We start from the raw sequence: 16,950 nt of genomic DNA on the forward strand, positions 1-16,950 counted from the left end.
AATAGGGAGTGGCCAGGCTCTCCGTAGACGGGCTCTGTTTCTACTTTGATGTCATTCACCGATCGGTCTGTCGGTTCAAGTCGAACAAGCCTGGTGTGGCTGACTCTGTGACAACAAGGTAGTTTGTGACGTCAGAAACACCAGCGATTTCAAAGCGTGTTTTTGAGACTGTCTTTGGTTCACTGCAGTTTTAAGGAGAAAATACTCAGCAATGGTGTCGACTTATGAATACACATGGTTTGTCTTAAAGCATATTAAAAACACCACATAGACACATAAACAACATTAAAAGCTGGATTTACACCACAGGGGGACTTTAAAATATGTCAGGGCAATTTTCTCTGCTTTTCTCCAAGCTTTTCAATGCAGAAACGAGAATTCATTCTCAACTTTATTCATCAGTGAGATCCTTAGACCCCGCCACTACAGCTCCCAAAAAATGAAACCATAAATATATGCTTATAAAACAGTTCAATATTTACTTCAAAATATTTTTTACAGAGTAAAACTTGAAAAAAAGGTGACAAAAACAACCAAAATAAATATAGGAAATGGACAGTAAGGCCAACATCGGAACTCCACATACTGAACTGTATAAACATTTTGTAACATTTTATTATTTTTGCTTAAATAATCTGACATACACTTTCCTTAAACTTAAACCATTTCTGTCGTTCATGATCATGTTTTTATCCTTACCTGCTGACAACTCACATACGTTTTGTTCTTTTGAATTACATGTAGTATTATGTACAACACAAACAATATCATTACAAATGGACAGTTCTAGATGAATTCTAGATTGTCAATATTCTACACGGAAAAGACGACGACGTCATTCTGAGAGTCGATTCTGAACTTGCTTTCTGGATTCTAAAATTTACCTTCACAATAAGTTTTGATTTTAATAAATCCAAGTGAAGTGCAACATGCCATTTTCATCAGGATACTTTGTATATTATAATATCTAACATAAACAGGAATAATTTACGCAGTCACTTCTCAGTAATATTGAACAGAAGTGATGTTGTATAAGGTGAGCTGTTAGCAGATAAGCTTCATAAAACTAGACTGTCCTTCTATTCTAAAAGCCGAGGCTGACTTCCATTGTCCTCTAAATCGAAAAAGCAAAAGAACTACACAAAATTTCTATTTAAACAAATTATAAAATACAACTATAAGTTAAATAAAAACATCACAAAGGCTTGATCCGGACATGATGCTCCTCCGCACACGCTGACTCATTTTGGCACTAATTTCGCCATAGTATTTCTCAGGATCTGGCGTACAGCGAGACATTCAGATTTACATGTTAGCGTTGGCTGTCCCAAAAGCAGGACCTATTAAAAAAAAGCCCGTCACAGAATGACATATACATTAAAATATAATAAATGCACACAGTAAGCCCTTCTGGAACAGAAACACACAACAGACATGAGACTCTATGAGGGGATGAACTGATGCTCGAGTGCTTACAGGTCGAATTCATGGTGGAAATATTTCAACTAACAATGGTAAAATACACACCCAGCTGCCATTCAGTTCTTACATCATAATAGCAGGTGAAATACAATTACTGTTACAGAAACAGTTCACTCAGAAATGACAGTTCATGTTTGCTCACCCTCATGCCTAAAAACGCACAGCTATTTCCATGCAACGATAGAGATTCCATTCCACTTTACAAAACTTAAAAAATGTGTGTGTGTTGCTTATGGAAGATTGTTTCCTTTTCAGTCGGTCTCGTTTGACATGCGTAGACGTAGGATCACTCCAGGGAGCCGATCATCTTTGAGTGTTAACAGAACGAGCCAATGCACATTGGCGTACGAGATTTGCATTCCTGCTCCGCCCCGCAGCGTGAGTATAAATAGCAAGCGAATGCAAGCACCATTTGTCTTTCGTTTCGGAGCCGAACAGATAACCGTATGCCTCTGAAGAGTGTTGAAACTAGGGCTGCACGATTAATCGCAATTAACATTAAATCACGTTTAAACCGATTTGGTTTATTGCGATTATAAAATGAAAGCACTGAGAGTTTGAGTTGCTTATAACGTGAATTTGAAAAAGCAACACATGCCAAACATCTTTTCATTTTCTTTTATTTATGAACCTCTTGTCCAACAAAAGACAACATTTAAAAAAATTAATCAAAGCCTTTCGATCTTCAGTTTATTCAGCTACAGCGATAGTATGATGCCAAAGGGATTTCCTGGAATGATGTGTGTTGTCTACTTCTGCAGCGGGGCATATGTGGTGTGTGTGTGTGTGTGAGACGCCTTCTGGTTTTCAGATGGAGCAGCATTTACTACTGAGCTCAGAGCCGTACTTCACTGACAAGCTGCACATAAAATAATCGCAGCCAAATCGCGTGCGGTTTCATTTCGATTAATCGTGCAGCCCTAGTTGAAACAGAGTTCAACGAGTGTGTGTGTGTCGACTGTTCTTTGGGAAAAAGCCTCTCCTCCAGTTGCGGTGGACGCGAGCTACTTACAGATCTCAACTGCTGTCTTCACAGCGTTGTGTTGGTTGGTTAGAGAGGGCCTTTACCGAGGTTACTGTGTTTCTAAACAGTGAGCGAGTGCTTCACTGCACCATCCCCCGCCAGTGTTGCCGTGGCCATTTCCCCTGTGTGTTTCGGCACTGAGAGAGCTAATTAATGAAAGAGCAAACACGGGTGTGTCTTTTTCAAGATGTCATATCACCGGTGTGTTTCTGGATGTGGTCGTTCCCTGGCACAGACTGACGGTCTGAGTTGTGTTGCTCGAGCCTGATTCAGAATTGATGGCTATGCTTTCCCAGGCCGCCGAGAGTGTGGGGCTCGAGTGGACCCCTCCACCGTGTCCCGAACCCTCGAGGCTGGATAATTGGGTATCTCGGGACGGGCCGTGCTGGTCCTCAGCGCGCAGCCCCAGTGCCTTTCTTTCCAGAAGTGCATGAGGAGGTTACCAGGACACCTTTTTCTGCCCAAAACAGAGCTCCCCCTCACTACCCTTGGCGGTAGTTCGGCCCAAAGGTACGTGGATAATCCTCCGGTTGAGTGGTCAATCGCGATGCAAATGTATCCGGCGACTGCTACCTCCTGGAAGGGTGATCCGCGTCTCCCATCATAGGCCTGTAAGTTCTCATCCGCTCTCACGGGCAAGGCTTACAGAGCCAGTGGACAGGCTGCCTCCTCCCAGCATGCCATGGTGTTGCTGCAGGTCCATCAGGCCAAAGCACTCATGGACATGCACGAGTGTAGCCCTGACCGAGAGTTCATGGCTGAGCTCCGTACGGCAACTGACTTCGCCCTCCGAGCGACGAAGGTTGCCGCATGTTCAGTCGGTCGGGCGATGTCCACTCTTGTGGTCCAGGAACAGCATCTCTGGCTGAACCAGTCTCCTCTGCAGCCGCAGAAATGCTGCTCGGGTTGTTTCATATGAGGCCGCTTCAGCCACTGGCTTCACTCAATCAATGACAATCACCCCGGCCTTCCACCAATCCCTCAGCCTGTGGTCAGACTCTTCATTCTACGGGCCGGAGTTCCCCCAGACCAAGTGTCCAGGCATGCTGTGGTCACCATGCAGTGTTGCACAACTATTTACACAAATATATCTTTCTCAGTACGAGTTATGAAGGAAGACTACTGTGAAAGAAGAGTACTGAAGAGAAAATGTGTTGTGATCAAAATAGTGCATGCGGGATACGCACATGCACAAAACAGTTTTGTATAAATGATATAATGATAAAATAAAAATATTATATTATATATATTAAACTGCGCATATGCTTTCTCTATCGCATGCTCTTTGACCCACTGGATAGTGGATGCCATCGTCTTGGCGTACCAATCCCAAGACACACCATTCCCCCTCAGGTTGAGTCCACTCCGGAGTGTCGCTTCTTCCTGGGCGCTGGCACAAGGTGCCTCGCTGACAGATATATGTAGAGCTGCGAGACACCAAACACGTTCGCTAGGTTTTATAGCCTTCGTGTCGAGCCGGTATCCTCCAGTGTGCTCACTTATGTACGACATTTCAGCTCCGGGTGAGTTCCCCGTTAGCCGAACCCTGTCGAGTACCTCCACACCCCTCGGCACGCCTAACACTAGTATGCATTGGTGGAAACTGTGCTAGGCTGGGGCCCATATGTTGTGATCCCTACGGCGATCCCATATGTATATTCTTCCACAGTACGGCTCCCTGCAGTGAACCTGTGTCTTTCCCTTGGCAGAGCCCGGGAAACAAATGGTGCTTGCATTCGCTTCCTATTTATACTCGCACTGCGGGGCGGAGCACGAGATGTAAATCATGTGCATTGGCTCGTTCTGTTAACGCTTGAAGATGATAGGCTCCCTGGCGTGATCCTAATACGTTGGTACGTCTATGGACGTCTCTGTTCTGCCACGGAATAAAAATTGGAAATTGCACTTTTTATCTCACAATTCTGACTTTATAAATCCAAATTCCGAAATATAAACTCACTTTTCTCGCAACTGCGAAATCTATATCTCGCAATTATTACTTTTTTTTCCTCTGACATTTGAAATGTGATACAAACTTGCAATTGCGATTTATAAAGTCTGAATGGCGAGATATAAAATTTGCAATTCTGACTTTTCTCGCAATTGGGAGTTGTTGTAATTGTTATAATTATAATAAGTTATACAATCCACAATTGCGAGAAAAGTCAGAATTGCGAGATATACAGTTGCGGTTTGTGAGAAAAGTCTGAATTGTATGGAAGCTTTATTTATTCTGTGGCGTAAACAAGCTTCCATAAAATTGAGAGATTATATCTTGCAACTTGGAAATTGCAAGTTTCTCACATTTCAGAGAAAAAAGTAATAATCGCGAGATAAAATGTCGCAATTACCTTTTTTATTTCTGTATTCCTGGTGGAAACAAGCTTCCATAGTTTCTCACACATGACCTTGGATTACTTGGGAGTAAAAGCATGGACTATTTTTGATTTTATGGTTCTTTTTTGAAGCTCGACTGACATCAGAGCTACAGTGTATGACGACTCTTAAAAAACAACTTTGTATTCCATGGAAAAACAAAAGATGTGAGAGTGAGGAAATAATGACAGCAGTGATGAACGTTCTCTTTAAATCCTAGGAGTTTCCAGTTCACTGTGATGCTCAAAACAAGTGATTTCAATCCCAGAACACATTTAGGCAAAGCATTACAGTGGGAGATCTGGTTTATGAGGCTAATAAATACTTCATATAATGTCATGCAATGCCAGTGGATAAGGCCGAACGTTTGTAAAGTTTACAGAGGGAGGCGTCTTGCACTCTGAGTCGAACGGACTTGCATGAACCTGAGAAAATGAAACAACTGCTAGTATTGTGAAGCATTCAGCACCTCTGCTGACACAGTTTAATCTACTTTTATCGGCCTTGAACGCCTTTTCAGTCACACAGACACAGAGCCATAATCACACACGGGTAGAAATTACAGGTCGTCTGTACTTATAACACTACAAATGTCCTCTGTGACACAACATATGATGTAGATAATATGCTCACCAGCATGCAGTATGTATATCTTTGCTTGAGTAAATCCTAGATCGGGTACGGTACAGGCATCTGTACAACACGGCTCTCCGACACAACGGCACAAACACGGCGTTCTCAGGGACTGATGAGTGCTGGATCAGATCTGGCCATATTTCACCCCAGAATCACATGTTTCAAGGAGAATTATATTCATTGTAAATGCAATAATGTTTCGGTAACACTTTACAATAAGGTTCATTAGTTAACATTAGTTAACTAGCTAAGTTAACAGGAACTAAGAATGAACAATACTTCTAAAGCATTTATTGATCTAAGTTAATATTAATTTCAACATTTACTAATACATTATTAAAACCAAAGGTTGTATTAGTTAACATTAGTTAATGCACTGTGAACTAATGTTGCTTAATGCACTAACTAATGTTAACTAATGAACCTTATTGTAAAGTGTTACCAATGTTTCATTTAGATGATAGCATGTATGCATAAACACTTAAAGTAATGAGAATCGATGATGAAAACGTCACAAAAAGGCGAAATATCTTTAATATTCTTTCTTCGGATTTTAGAGTAAAATATGGCCCAGGTATTGCGTGTCAGCTCACAGAACGTTGCATGCTGGGTATGTGGACAATATCAGGTGATCTCCCATGAGCCAGTGAACTTCTCTTCACTCCATAATACTGTAGTTAGAGATGTTTAGCCAGTCGGAGAAGCAGACGTCCTCATGCTACTCGGAAACACAAGGTCCGAATTCTCCAGAATGGAATTGCACACGACCATGGATGATTTTCAGTCGCATCCTAAATGATGGCGTACATCGCAACTACGAATTTATATCTCACAATTATTACTTTTTTCTTAGAAATGTGAGATACAAACTCGCAATTGCGATTTATAAAGTCTGAATTGTGAGATATAAAATTTGCAATTTGGACTTTTCTCGCAATTGGGAGTTAAAATTGTTATAATTATAATCAGTTATACAATTCACAATTGCGAGAAAAGTCAGGATTGCGAGTTCGTTTCTCATTTTTCAGAGAAAAAAGTAATAATTCCGAGATATAAATTTGCGGTTGTGAGAAAAGTCAGAATTGTATGGAAGCCTGTTTCCGCCACAGGATAAAAAAGGTAACTTTGTATCTCACAATTCTGACTTTATATCTCACAATTCTGACTTTATATCTCGCTTCACTCTTCGCTCCATAATACTGTGGTTACAGATGTTTTGCCAGTCGGAGCAGCAGACGTCCTCATGCTACTCGGAAACACAAGGTCCAAATCCTCCAGAATGGATTCTCACGCATCCATGGCTGATTTTGAATCGACTCCTCGGGGACAGATGAAGCTCAGGCCAGATGAAGCCCGGGTCAGACGAAGAGCTGAATGCGCTCGCGGATGGTCTGCCGGCAGATGGGGCAGGTCTTGAGCGCGGCGCTGCAGTCCATGCAGGAGGCGTGCCCACACTGGAACACCAGCTTGATGTGGTTGTCGATGCAGATGGGGCAGGTGATGCGCTCCTCCATCTGCCGGTACCGAGACTGAAGCTGCTCCAGCAGGTTGTGTTGCTCTGAGTTCTCCGAGCTCGGGCTGCACTCCACCTCCGTCTGGTCTGAGAGAGGGAAGAGGGAAGAGCAGGAGTTAAGTCAGGAAAGAGATAAAACACCTGTTTCCTTGCAGGACGTAAAAGAGAATGAGAACATAATCTAGAGTCTTTAAATACTGCTACTGTAAAGCTATTTCCCTAAAGCCCCCCTGTGGTGAGAATCCCGCTTTTAATGTTGTTTATGGGTACGTTTACATGGCAACGATATGGAGAAATGGAGAAGTTGCCTTTCGAGGGAACTCGCACTGCGTCGGAACGACATTTTGGGGAACACACTTAGCATAACACGTCTGAATGAAACTAATCCAATCGTGATTGGTGCTGCGTCATGACGTAAAGTGTGACAGCATACGCGGAAACTACAAAGGGACGCCGACACACAACAGAGTTAGCTATTTGCTCTTCAGCAAGCGCTCTGTGTACAACTGTCGGTCCTATTTGGTGTTGTTTGTCCTGTAGGAACTTGAATTATATGAACTTGAGAAATATCTCGAAGCGTACAGCAAAAAACAGCATACTCGGTTCTAGAGCTCCCTCCACAAAGAAATTGTACGGCGTGAAATGGAAATGTGTTTCCACTTGGTGTAGAGAGCGTGAGGTGGACCCAGTTAACTGCCCGGTGGCTTCAGTGCTGGAGTTCCTCCAAGACCTCTTCTCTGCTGGTCTTACCCTGTCCACACTCAAGGTGTACGTGGCTGCCATTGCGGCTTTCCACGCTCCTCTGGGTGATAGGCCACTGGGAAGTGATCAGCTGGTCGTACGGTTCCTCCGTGGGGCCTGGAGGATGAGACCTGCGGCTCAGACCAGAGTTCCCACATGGGACCTGGCGGTGGTTCTCGAAGGGCTGGTCGAGGCCCCCTTCGAACCTTTAGTGTCGGCTGAGGCCAAGAACCTTTCTCTCAAGGTAGCCTTTCTATTAGCCATCACTTCTCTAAAAAGAGAAGGAGATCTCCAGGCCGTCTCTATATTTCCTGAGTGCCTGGAGTTTGCTCCCGGGGGAATTAAGGCTATCTTGCATCCCAGGCTATGTGCCTAAGGTGCCTTATAACACAACACATCCAATGGTTCTGCAGGCTTTTCATCCTCAACCTCACATGATGGCGGAAGATGAGACTCCATCTGCTCTGTCCTGTCAGAGCTCTCAAGATTTATGTCCAGAGATCCTCTCATTGGCAGAAGTCAGACCAGTTGCTGGTGTGTTTCGGGTCTCCCAAGAAGTGGCTCTATGCTTCTAAACAGACCATCAGCAACTGGATAGTTCAGGCTATTTCCCTGGCCTATCAGGTATGCAGTCTGCCTTCACCTTTGGCAGTGAGGGCTCACTCAACCAGAGGCATGGCGTCCTCTAGAGCCCTTCTTTCAGGGGTACCTATTCATGAGATATGTGAAGCGGCTGGCTGGGCCACTCCACACACATTCACAAGGTTTTATAGCCTGGACATTCCTTCTACGCCAGGCGCACTAGTGCTCTCGTCCTTCGTGTGCCTATGACAGCTTCACACTGGGACAGGCAGGGTTCGTTGTGGCATAGTGGGTATTCATTCCCCAAAGTGTCGTTCTGACGAAGTCTCCTCGAAAGGGAACATCTCAGGTTACGTCTGTAACCCTTGTTCCCTGAGAAGGGAACGAGACACAGCGTCCCTCCGCCACGCCTTCCTGGGAGCGACTTGCTTCATCACTGAAAGCTAACTCTGTTGTGTGCCAGCGTCCCTTTATAGCTTCCGTGTGTGCCGTCACAAGTTACGTCATGACGCAGCACCAATCAGGACTGGATTAGTTTCATTCATACTTCAGATGCGTTACGCTTAGAGCGTTCCCCATAGTGTCGTTCCGACGCAGTGTCTCATTCCCTTCTCAGGGAACAAGGGTTACAGTGGTAACCTGAGCTGTTTCCATGATCGTCAACGAGTGGATCTCTGAGCTGCTATGAGTGAGTGGAGGCGGGGCTCATTTGCATATTCATAGACGAATACTAAATGAGGCAGCGGTGTCGAGTTCCATTCAAGCTCTTTTAAGCCATGAAGAATTTTTTTCAAGAAAAAAAACCCCTTAAATATGTCATTTTGGTGATCAAAGATGAGTTTTAAAGATTAAAATGATCCGACTACAGGGGGACTTTAAATTTTGTCTACTGCCAAAAGAACTATTGATGTTTCAGAGAATTTTGGTCATTCAAATAGAAAGTCCCTGCAGGCTGTGATGTGGTAACGTGTGTTATCTATCAAACATCACTCATCCTTATTCTTTGCCAAATTAGATCAATTAAGAGCGGAGTGTGTGTGTATTTAACACAGCAGCTGATCACAACACGGCTGCTCAAAAGGACATTATTAACTGCTAATGTTATTTATTTCTAATGTTTACCATTTGGAAAAGAGGCCACAGATGGAATGCAAATGTACTGAAAAACATTTCAAATCTTAGCATAAAATATCATCATCACTGAAATGTAAAAGCACTTACCCTGTCTGATTTTCTTTGTTATTGTCACCTGGCAGCGGATGCACTTCTTCATTCTGTGAGCACATTCTGAGGAGACACGACCCGACAGAAGTTTGCATAAATGTGTGGGATTCAGTGATAAGAAACAGCAACTGTGTGTGAGTGTGTGTGTTTGTGTGTAAGTGTGTGAGTGATTGTGTGTGTGTGTGTGTGTGTGTGTGTGTGTGTGTGTGTGTGTGTGAGAGTGAATGAGTGAGTGATTGATTGTGTGTGTGTGTGAGTAAGTGAGTGATTGATTGTGTGTGTGTGAGTGAGTGAGTGAGTGAGTGAGTGTGTGTGTGTGTATAAACTCACCCTCACACGCGACGCTGTGTTGGCAGGGAGAGAACAGCACTAGCAGCGCGAGCTCAGAGCAGATCAGGCACTCGCTGGGACCCGTCACACTCGGCACCGCCAGGTTGGTCATGGTGTTGGGCGTAGTGTGAACCCGCCGGAGACTGGCACTGCTGGTGCCCGTGCCACAAGTGACGGCCTGCAGTCTGAACACACACACACACCACGTCAAAATCACATAGATCCCTCAGTTAGTAAACACCACACACTGACACACACACACACAGTGTTAGAACGGTGTCGTGTAAGCGGCCCCTAAGTTAACCCTCTGAGGTCGACAAACGCGCGGGCGCGTTTTGCTGGATTTTCTCCACATTGTAGCACTATAAACTTAAATTTCTTCGTCATTTATGGTCATACAGAAAAAAGAAATATAAAAAAAGAATCTGTGATATTTCTACTTTTGTATGTGTCCACTTACAATCAAATCAAAACATTGTGCTTTTGTAAAATAAAGAAAATAGACAGGGTGTGCGTTCTGCCTCTCCGTCGCGGTGAACTTTTTTTTCTTGAGCACGTCTATAAACTGAAACAAAACTCAGCGAATACTTGTCACACATTTATGAGCCATACACCTTTATAAACATTTAAGTGTGTACTTTTAAATGATCGGATTCAAAACGAAAACAAATATTCTCTGTTTAAGTAATTTGTATAAAACCAACAAGATGTCCAGCTTCTCAAACGCTTCCTAATTATTTTTTAATTTACCACGCCTACTCGCGCAAAAGATATTCACATGCAAATCTCCACATGGAACGCGATCGCGCTCATTAGGCCTACCTCAAAAACAAAACACTTCACTTCACTTTTCGTCGAGTTTGAAAGACGTGCCTGAGCTTACATTGGATTTACATCAGAAGAAGAAGAACCCGATTTGAAGACAAGAAAGATAAGGTAAGAAATTATATACTTACATATTAGTTTGCTATTGTTGCATAAATTTCACATTGCAGTTGAACTGTTGCTAGATATATGGTGAATATTATAATATTTAGACCCGTGTTTACTGTTACTGTGTTTGTGGATATCTGCTCAAACGTAGATATGTATATGGTAACCATAATCAGGGTTCCTACAGGTTTCAGTAAGTCAAATTTAAGACCTTTTTAAGACATTTTAAGACCAAATAGATTGAAATTTAAGACCTACACGGCGCATAACCAAAAAAAAATTATAATTAAAAGAATTCTGAAAAAAATATTTTTATTTCAATGAATTCAGTAATTGAAAAAGCATTAATTTAATTTACAGACAAAGCAATCACATTAGTAACCTTCCACACACAACAACATGCCAAATGCCCAAAACCTTAGGCCTAAAATGAAAAGCTAAAACAAACTTGCCCTCTAATAATATATTTCATCTCATATCTATTTACATTACGAAGCAGCATATTAATAGCCTAATAGAGATTGAACAGGCTCAGAGATTATTTTAGAAAATTTTAGTTTGCATATTATACTCTAAAAACACATAATTATAGCTGATTTTAGTTGATCATAACTAGAGATGAAATGGCATGAACATTTATTTTCACGATTATTATGAAATCAATTTACTGAGTTTGTCGAAACCCCGCAAATAACATAAAATTATCAATATGCAAGTTTTGTTTACATAAACATCAAAATACTATTAAAAATGATGGCCAGATTTTAAAGGAGTGTCTTGCAACATGTTATCTACTAATATGTACAAGTTCAAATAAAGTTTTTACAAAAATGGTTTTATAAAAAGATAAACCTCACATATTTCAGGCTTTAAATATTTTTTTTATAAAAAGAATGAGTCAAAAAAGATTAATTACTGACATTTACAATGCACATCCGCTTATCTAATATTATTAATAACATTTGGTCTGATTTTCCTGTGGCGTCGTTGCTAAGCAACCATACAACGCACTCTCCACAGCAACAAGCGGGTGGAAAAAAATTGCGCGTTGTTTCAATAGCGCTTGCCGCATGCCCACATTTTAATAAACTTGAGCACGCAAAAAGACGCGGTATGTGAACTGCCTGTTGGCGAGCGACCTCATATCAAGCCCCGGGCTACTGGTAGCACGCGAGCGAGCTCCGCTTTGTGTGCTGTGTTGAAGGCATCACGTGTTCACAGTACTGTGCACTGTGACCCCGGGGCTGCGTTGCATTCTCAATTATTGGTTCCGCCACTCTTTATATATACTACGTTATTTAATAAAAATAATCGTGGTTGACAAATGAAACTTTTGAGGAAAAATACAATACGGAGAAGTTACATACAGCACAATTTTTAAGACCCAGACATCAAAATTCAAGACTTTTTAAAGACTTTTTAAGGTATTATTTCCAAATTAATAAATTCAATGCTTTTAAGGCTTTTTAAGACCCCGCGGGAACCCTGCATAATGTTTTATATTTGAGCGCGATCGCGTTTGAATGTATCATATTTTGGATCGTGATCGCGTTTGAATGTATCATATTTTGGATCGTGATCGCGTTTGAATGTATCATATTTTGCAGCGCGATCGCGTTTGAATGTATCATATTTTGCAGCCCGATCGCGTTTGAATGTATCATATTTTGGATCGTGATCACGTTTGAATGTATCATATTTTGCAGCGCGATCGCGTTTGAATGTATCATATTTTGGATCGTGATCGCGTTTGAATGTATCATATTTTGGATCGTGATCGCGTTTGAATGTATCATATTTTGCAGCGCGATCGCGTTTGAATGTATCATATTTTGCAGCCCGATCGCGTTTGAATGTATCATATTTTGGATCGTGATCACGTTTGAATGTATCATATTTTGCAGCGCGATCGCGTTTGAATGTATCATATTTTGGATCGTGATCGCGTTTGAATGTATCATATTTTATCCAGCACTGCGCATAGCTTATGCCTACAAGGCACAACAAACCTGGTGTTCACTGTTCATTATATTATATATTGTTGGAAACATTTGTGTGTGTGTGTGTGTGTGTGTGTGTGTGTATTCTGTGAATTTTAAAAAGCAATTTTAACCAGAAAAATCTAAAATTTATTCCCAAAATCGTGCAGGCCTTTCTCTTGATGTCAGTATGTTCACTTTTTTTTTTTTCAGGGCCCAGATGCCACTGAGGACTTCAGTGAACATGAACATGGTAAAGTGAAAATCAAACACCTTGGAAATGAAAGGTATGTACAATGTTTTTAGGAATGGCACAAAGGTCTCTGTCTTTGGATCATTGTTTTCAATAAGTGCTTTTTTGGCATTTGCTGTGTGTATCTTTGGACTATGTTGTGTTGTAAATAAATCCAAACAATTTAAAAGCCATTCTTTTTTTAAATCTCCTCATTTACAGTATTGTGCAAGGTTGCCCAGAATGACAGGCCTGATAGCTCCTAATAGGGCCATTAGGGGAGGGTCTTTGTCTTTCTCAGGTGAGAAAAGCTTACATATTAATGAGCTCTCGCATAAGGCTTTTTCACACAAAACACGTCGTAAAATTTTTAAATCAATATATTGTCTTAAATGAATGAGCAATCAGGGTGATTTTCACATAGTTTTAGAGCAAATATTCTAGGCTACGTGATACAATTTTCAAAAGTCTTGTGAAGAAATAATCAGTATGGGTTTCATAGCCTTATTTCAGTGAGAATTTTTTTTTGTATTTTCACAAACCACGCATAAATGTCATTATCTCAAAACTACAAACTTTTACATACATGCTGTTGATATATTATTGTAGCAGAGTTTGTGCTGAATACAGTGTAATTAGACTTTAGCCATGAAAATGTCACAAGTAACAGAAATAACCAGAAATGTCAGAGCATGTCAGAACACCTCCAGGGCCCAGAAAACAGCTCAGACCTCAGAGGGTTAATAACTAATGATCTTTACAACAGAAGTGAATCAATCAAAACTTTAGCTGGACAATATCTTTATTCTACAATATATATTGTTAAAAGCACTATACAAATGAAGGTGACTTGACTTGACACACACCTGTGTTTCTCTGCAAAGCTCCTGATGAGAGTTTGTACGCTGCTGTCCGTCACCAGGTCCAGTGGGCTTTTCCCTTTATGATTGGCATAATTAATATCGGCTCCTTCCTGTGCCAAGAAGCAAGCGATGGCATGACCGACGTTCAGCTCCGTGTTTCCCATCAGCCCTGAGCTACACAACTACAGGCACAGAGCGGAGGAGTAAACACACTGTACACACACACACACACACACACACACACACACACACACACACACACACACACACAGGAAACAGGCTGCTCTGGTGTGTGGAGCATCAAAGGTTTCTCTTTACAACCTGTTTTTACAGTGTTGAGATTTGTAGCCAATCACAGACATGCACATGAAGGCAATGACCAATCAGAGGCGTTCAAGTCAGTCAGAATCTGAGTTTGTTTGTGCCATTCATAATTAGAATAAATGTTTATTTTCATGCAGCTAAGTGCAAAGTTTCAGGAGTGACAAATGTATTAAAATGCGGGATTGAATTTGAAATTGAAATATAAATTGTGCTATATAAATAAAGTTTGACTTGACTTTGACTATTTACTTATCATTAATAGCATTAAAAACTAGAATGTTCATTTCCTGAAGAAAATGTGAGTGGGTGCTTGCAGTGGCAAAACTCGCTACTCGGTTGCTAGGGTAAGGTTAGCCAATTTTTAGCAAGCAAGCTCCTGCCCCAATGGCTGCAACTTTTACCCCATTGTGAGGAATGTTCTTACAGAGCCTGCCAGCCTCTTCAAATGTGGTAAATCACATGTTTCTGCGAAATCCTCGCTCTGAGCTATGACTCGTCAAAGTTTGTCGCAATGTTAAGTCTATGGGATTTTTCGGCCGCTTTTTCGCCCCTGGGGCAAACACCGCCCCCCAGATCTCTTATAAAAGTCATAGCACACCATTCCCGAATAATCCGCACGATTTGATGCCTCAGTTGTGGGTCTGTGACAAAAGCTGAGGAAGGAGTAGCGCATCAAACTTTTGGCGGAATAATAAAGAAGAAAATAATAAGTATGAGCAATAACAATAGTGAGTGCCTTGCCTTTGGCAAGCACCAACTAATTAACTAATTAAATTTATTTTGTATATTTTCAAATAGTTGAATAAAACAACACTGTGTCCTAACCAGACGTGATGTGATAAGATGCCAAGGACAAGCAGTTTGTCTGTCCACACACAAGACTTGACCAAATCAATCAACAATCACAGCCAATCAGAAGAGCGTGTGGGCGGAGCCTCTGCAGGCGCACTGCACTCGCAACCAAATCGCTAAAAGATTGAAACGCTTTGATTGATTAAACATGACTAATAAAATTGCAATTAATCATGCAGCGCTATTCCACACAACAAAAACGGCATTTTCAAATTTATCCACTTTAGAGCGTTTTCAAAAAGGTTTGATTTCATTAATAAAAAACGCTGTCTCCGTGTAGACGGAAGGCCAAAACAGAGAAAAAGATGCGTTTTCTAATGAAAACGTATTGGTATGTACGAGGCCTGAGGTGTGGTCCCTGTGAGCGGCTCCTCTAGTGGCCTGGCAGCAGAATACAGCGTTTCTAGTCGTTTTTACGGATCTGTGTGAATGGGGATCGTTTTGACAATGGTGTCGTCTGTACGCGGAAAACTCAAAGGAAAAACCTCTCCGTTTAAAGCATATCGTTGTCGTGTAAACGTGCCCTCAGTGTAGACGGAAGGCAAAAACAGAGGGCAAAAACAGAGTTTTCAAACGAAACCGTGTTTAGTGTGTTCGAGGCCTGAGGTGCGGTCCCTGTAAGCGGCTCATCTTACCCGGCTGTACAGCGCGGCTCCCTCTCCCTCTGCACTGCTCATGACTGTGCTCAGCTGCTGTCGGCTCAGAGCCGTGTGCATCGCCGTGTCCCCGTCCTCGTCCTCCGCGTTCACGTCTGCGCCCTCCGTCACCAGCAGAGCCACCAGGGCCATGTGACCCTGAGTCACGCACAACTGCAGCGCCGTCTGGTTACGGTTGTTGCGGATGTTGATGTCACAGCGACCCTTCAAACAAAAGATTCACAGATACACCGCCGGTCAATCAATCGGTTTCCCTCATCAGGGTTTTTATGATGCACTTTTATGATGGATAGATGCACTTTTATGATGGATAGATGCACTTTTATGGACTTCAAAACAGAAACGGCAATCCACTGCCATTATAAAGCTTGGAAGAGCCAGGATATTTTTTAACATAACTCTGATTGTATTCGTCTGAAAGAAGAAAGTCATGTACATCTATGATGACTTGAGGGAGTAAATCATGGGCTAACTAACTATAGTTTTGGGTGCACTATCCCTTTAAATTTGGGAATAAGGAACAGCGTAATCTCTCACACCTCTTTGAGGAGGATCTCGGCCACATCCCGGTGGTTGTTCAGAGCGGAGAGATGAAGAGCGGAGAATCCATCATCCTTCTTCACGTCAGCCAGCTGTCGCGCTCTAGCCAAGATCATCTCCGTTGCGCTGGAGGAACACACACACAGGGTCAGAATCCAGCGCTATTAGCACTCGCTCAGAGGATCGTAGAAGCTTAGATGACACATTTTACATTTAAATCTGTTTTCATACACCAGGAACACCAGATCAGAATCTTCTATCAGTCTGTTGGGGTTTACAAGGTCAATAAAGTTCCATTTGTTAACATTAGTTAACATGAACTAACACTGAACTTCTAAAGCATTTATTAATATTATTTAATATCAATTTCAACATTTACTAATGCATGATTAAAATCAAAAGTTAATATTATTGAAACCACCTGAACTAACAATGAACAGCTGTATTTGTTATTAACTAATGTTAATAAAGATGAATAAATATGGAAACAAATGTACAGTCAAATCAAACATTATTCAGACACCAGTTATCATTTGATATTTGTTTACTAGTGTGTGCAGGACACTATAGTTTATTGATGTAAGTGAGGAGAGCAAAATAAAGTCAACTGTGACATTTTATACCCAAATATTCTTCATACAGTGACTACCAGAAAAACTTTGG

At 41.7% G+C, this 16,950-nt stretch overlaps 1 protein-coding gene across 1 annotated transcript in view; it reads right to left on the minus strand.

The window, feature by feature from the left end:
* Positions 1–454: 454 nt before the first annotated feature.
* mib2 (MIB E3 ubiquitin protein ligase 2) overlaps positions 455–16,950 on the minus strand; it is an 88,219-nt gene continuing 71,723 nt past the window's right edge. Inside the window, exons 12-17 of the mRNA XM_084087603.1 lie at positions 16,287–16,413; positions 15,727–15,951; positions 13,919–14,097; positions 9,909–10,093; positions 9,576–9,641; positions 455–7,118 (exon numbers count right to left, since the gene is read on the minus strand). Of these exons, the coding sequence (XP_083943729.1) occupies positions 6,877–7,118; positions 9,576–9,641; positions 9,909–10,093; positions 13,919–14,097; positions 15,727–15,951; positions 16,287–16,413 (1,024 nt within the window). The 3' untranslated portion in view covers positions 455–6,876. The remainder of the gene's footprint in view (positions 7,119–9,575; positions 9,642–9,908; positions 10,094–13,918; positions 14,098–15,726; positions 15,952–16,286; positions 16,414–16,950) is intronic.

The sequence above is a fragment of the Abramis brama genome (genome assembly GCF_963993115.1).
Source record: "Abramis brama genome assembly, chromosome: 16".
NCBI classification, from domain to species: Eukaryota; Metazoa; Chordata; class Actinopteri; order Cypriniformes; family Leuciscidae; genus Abramis; species Abramis brama.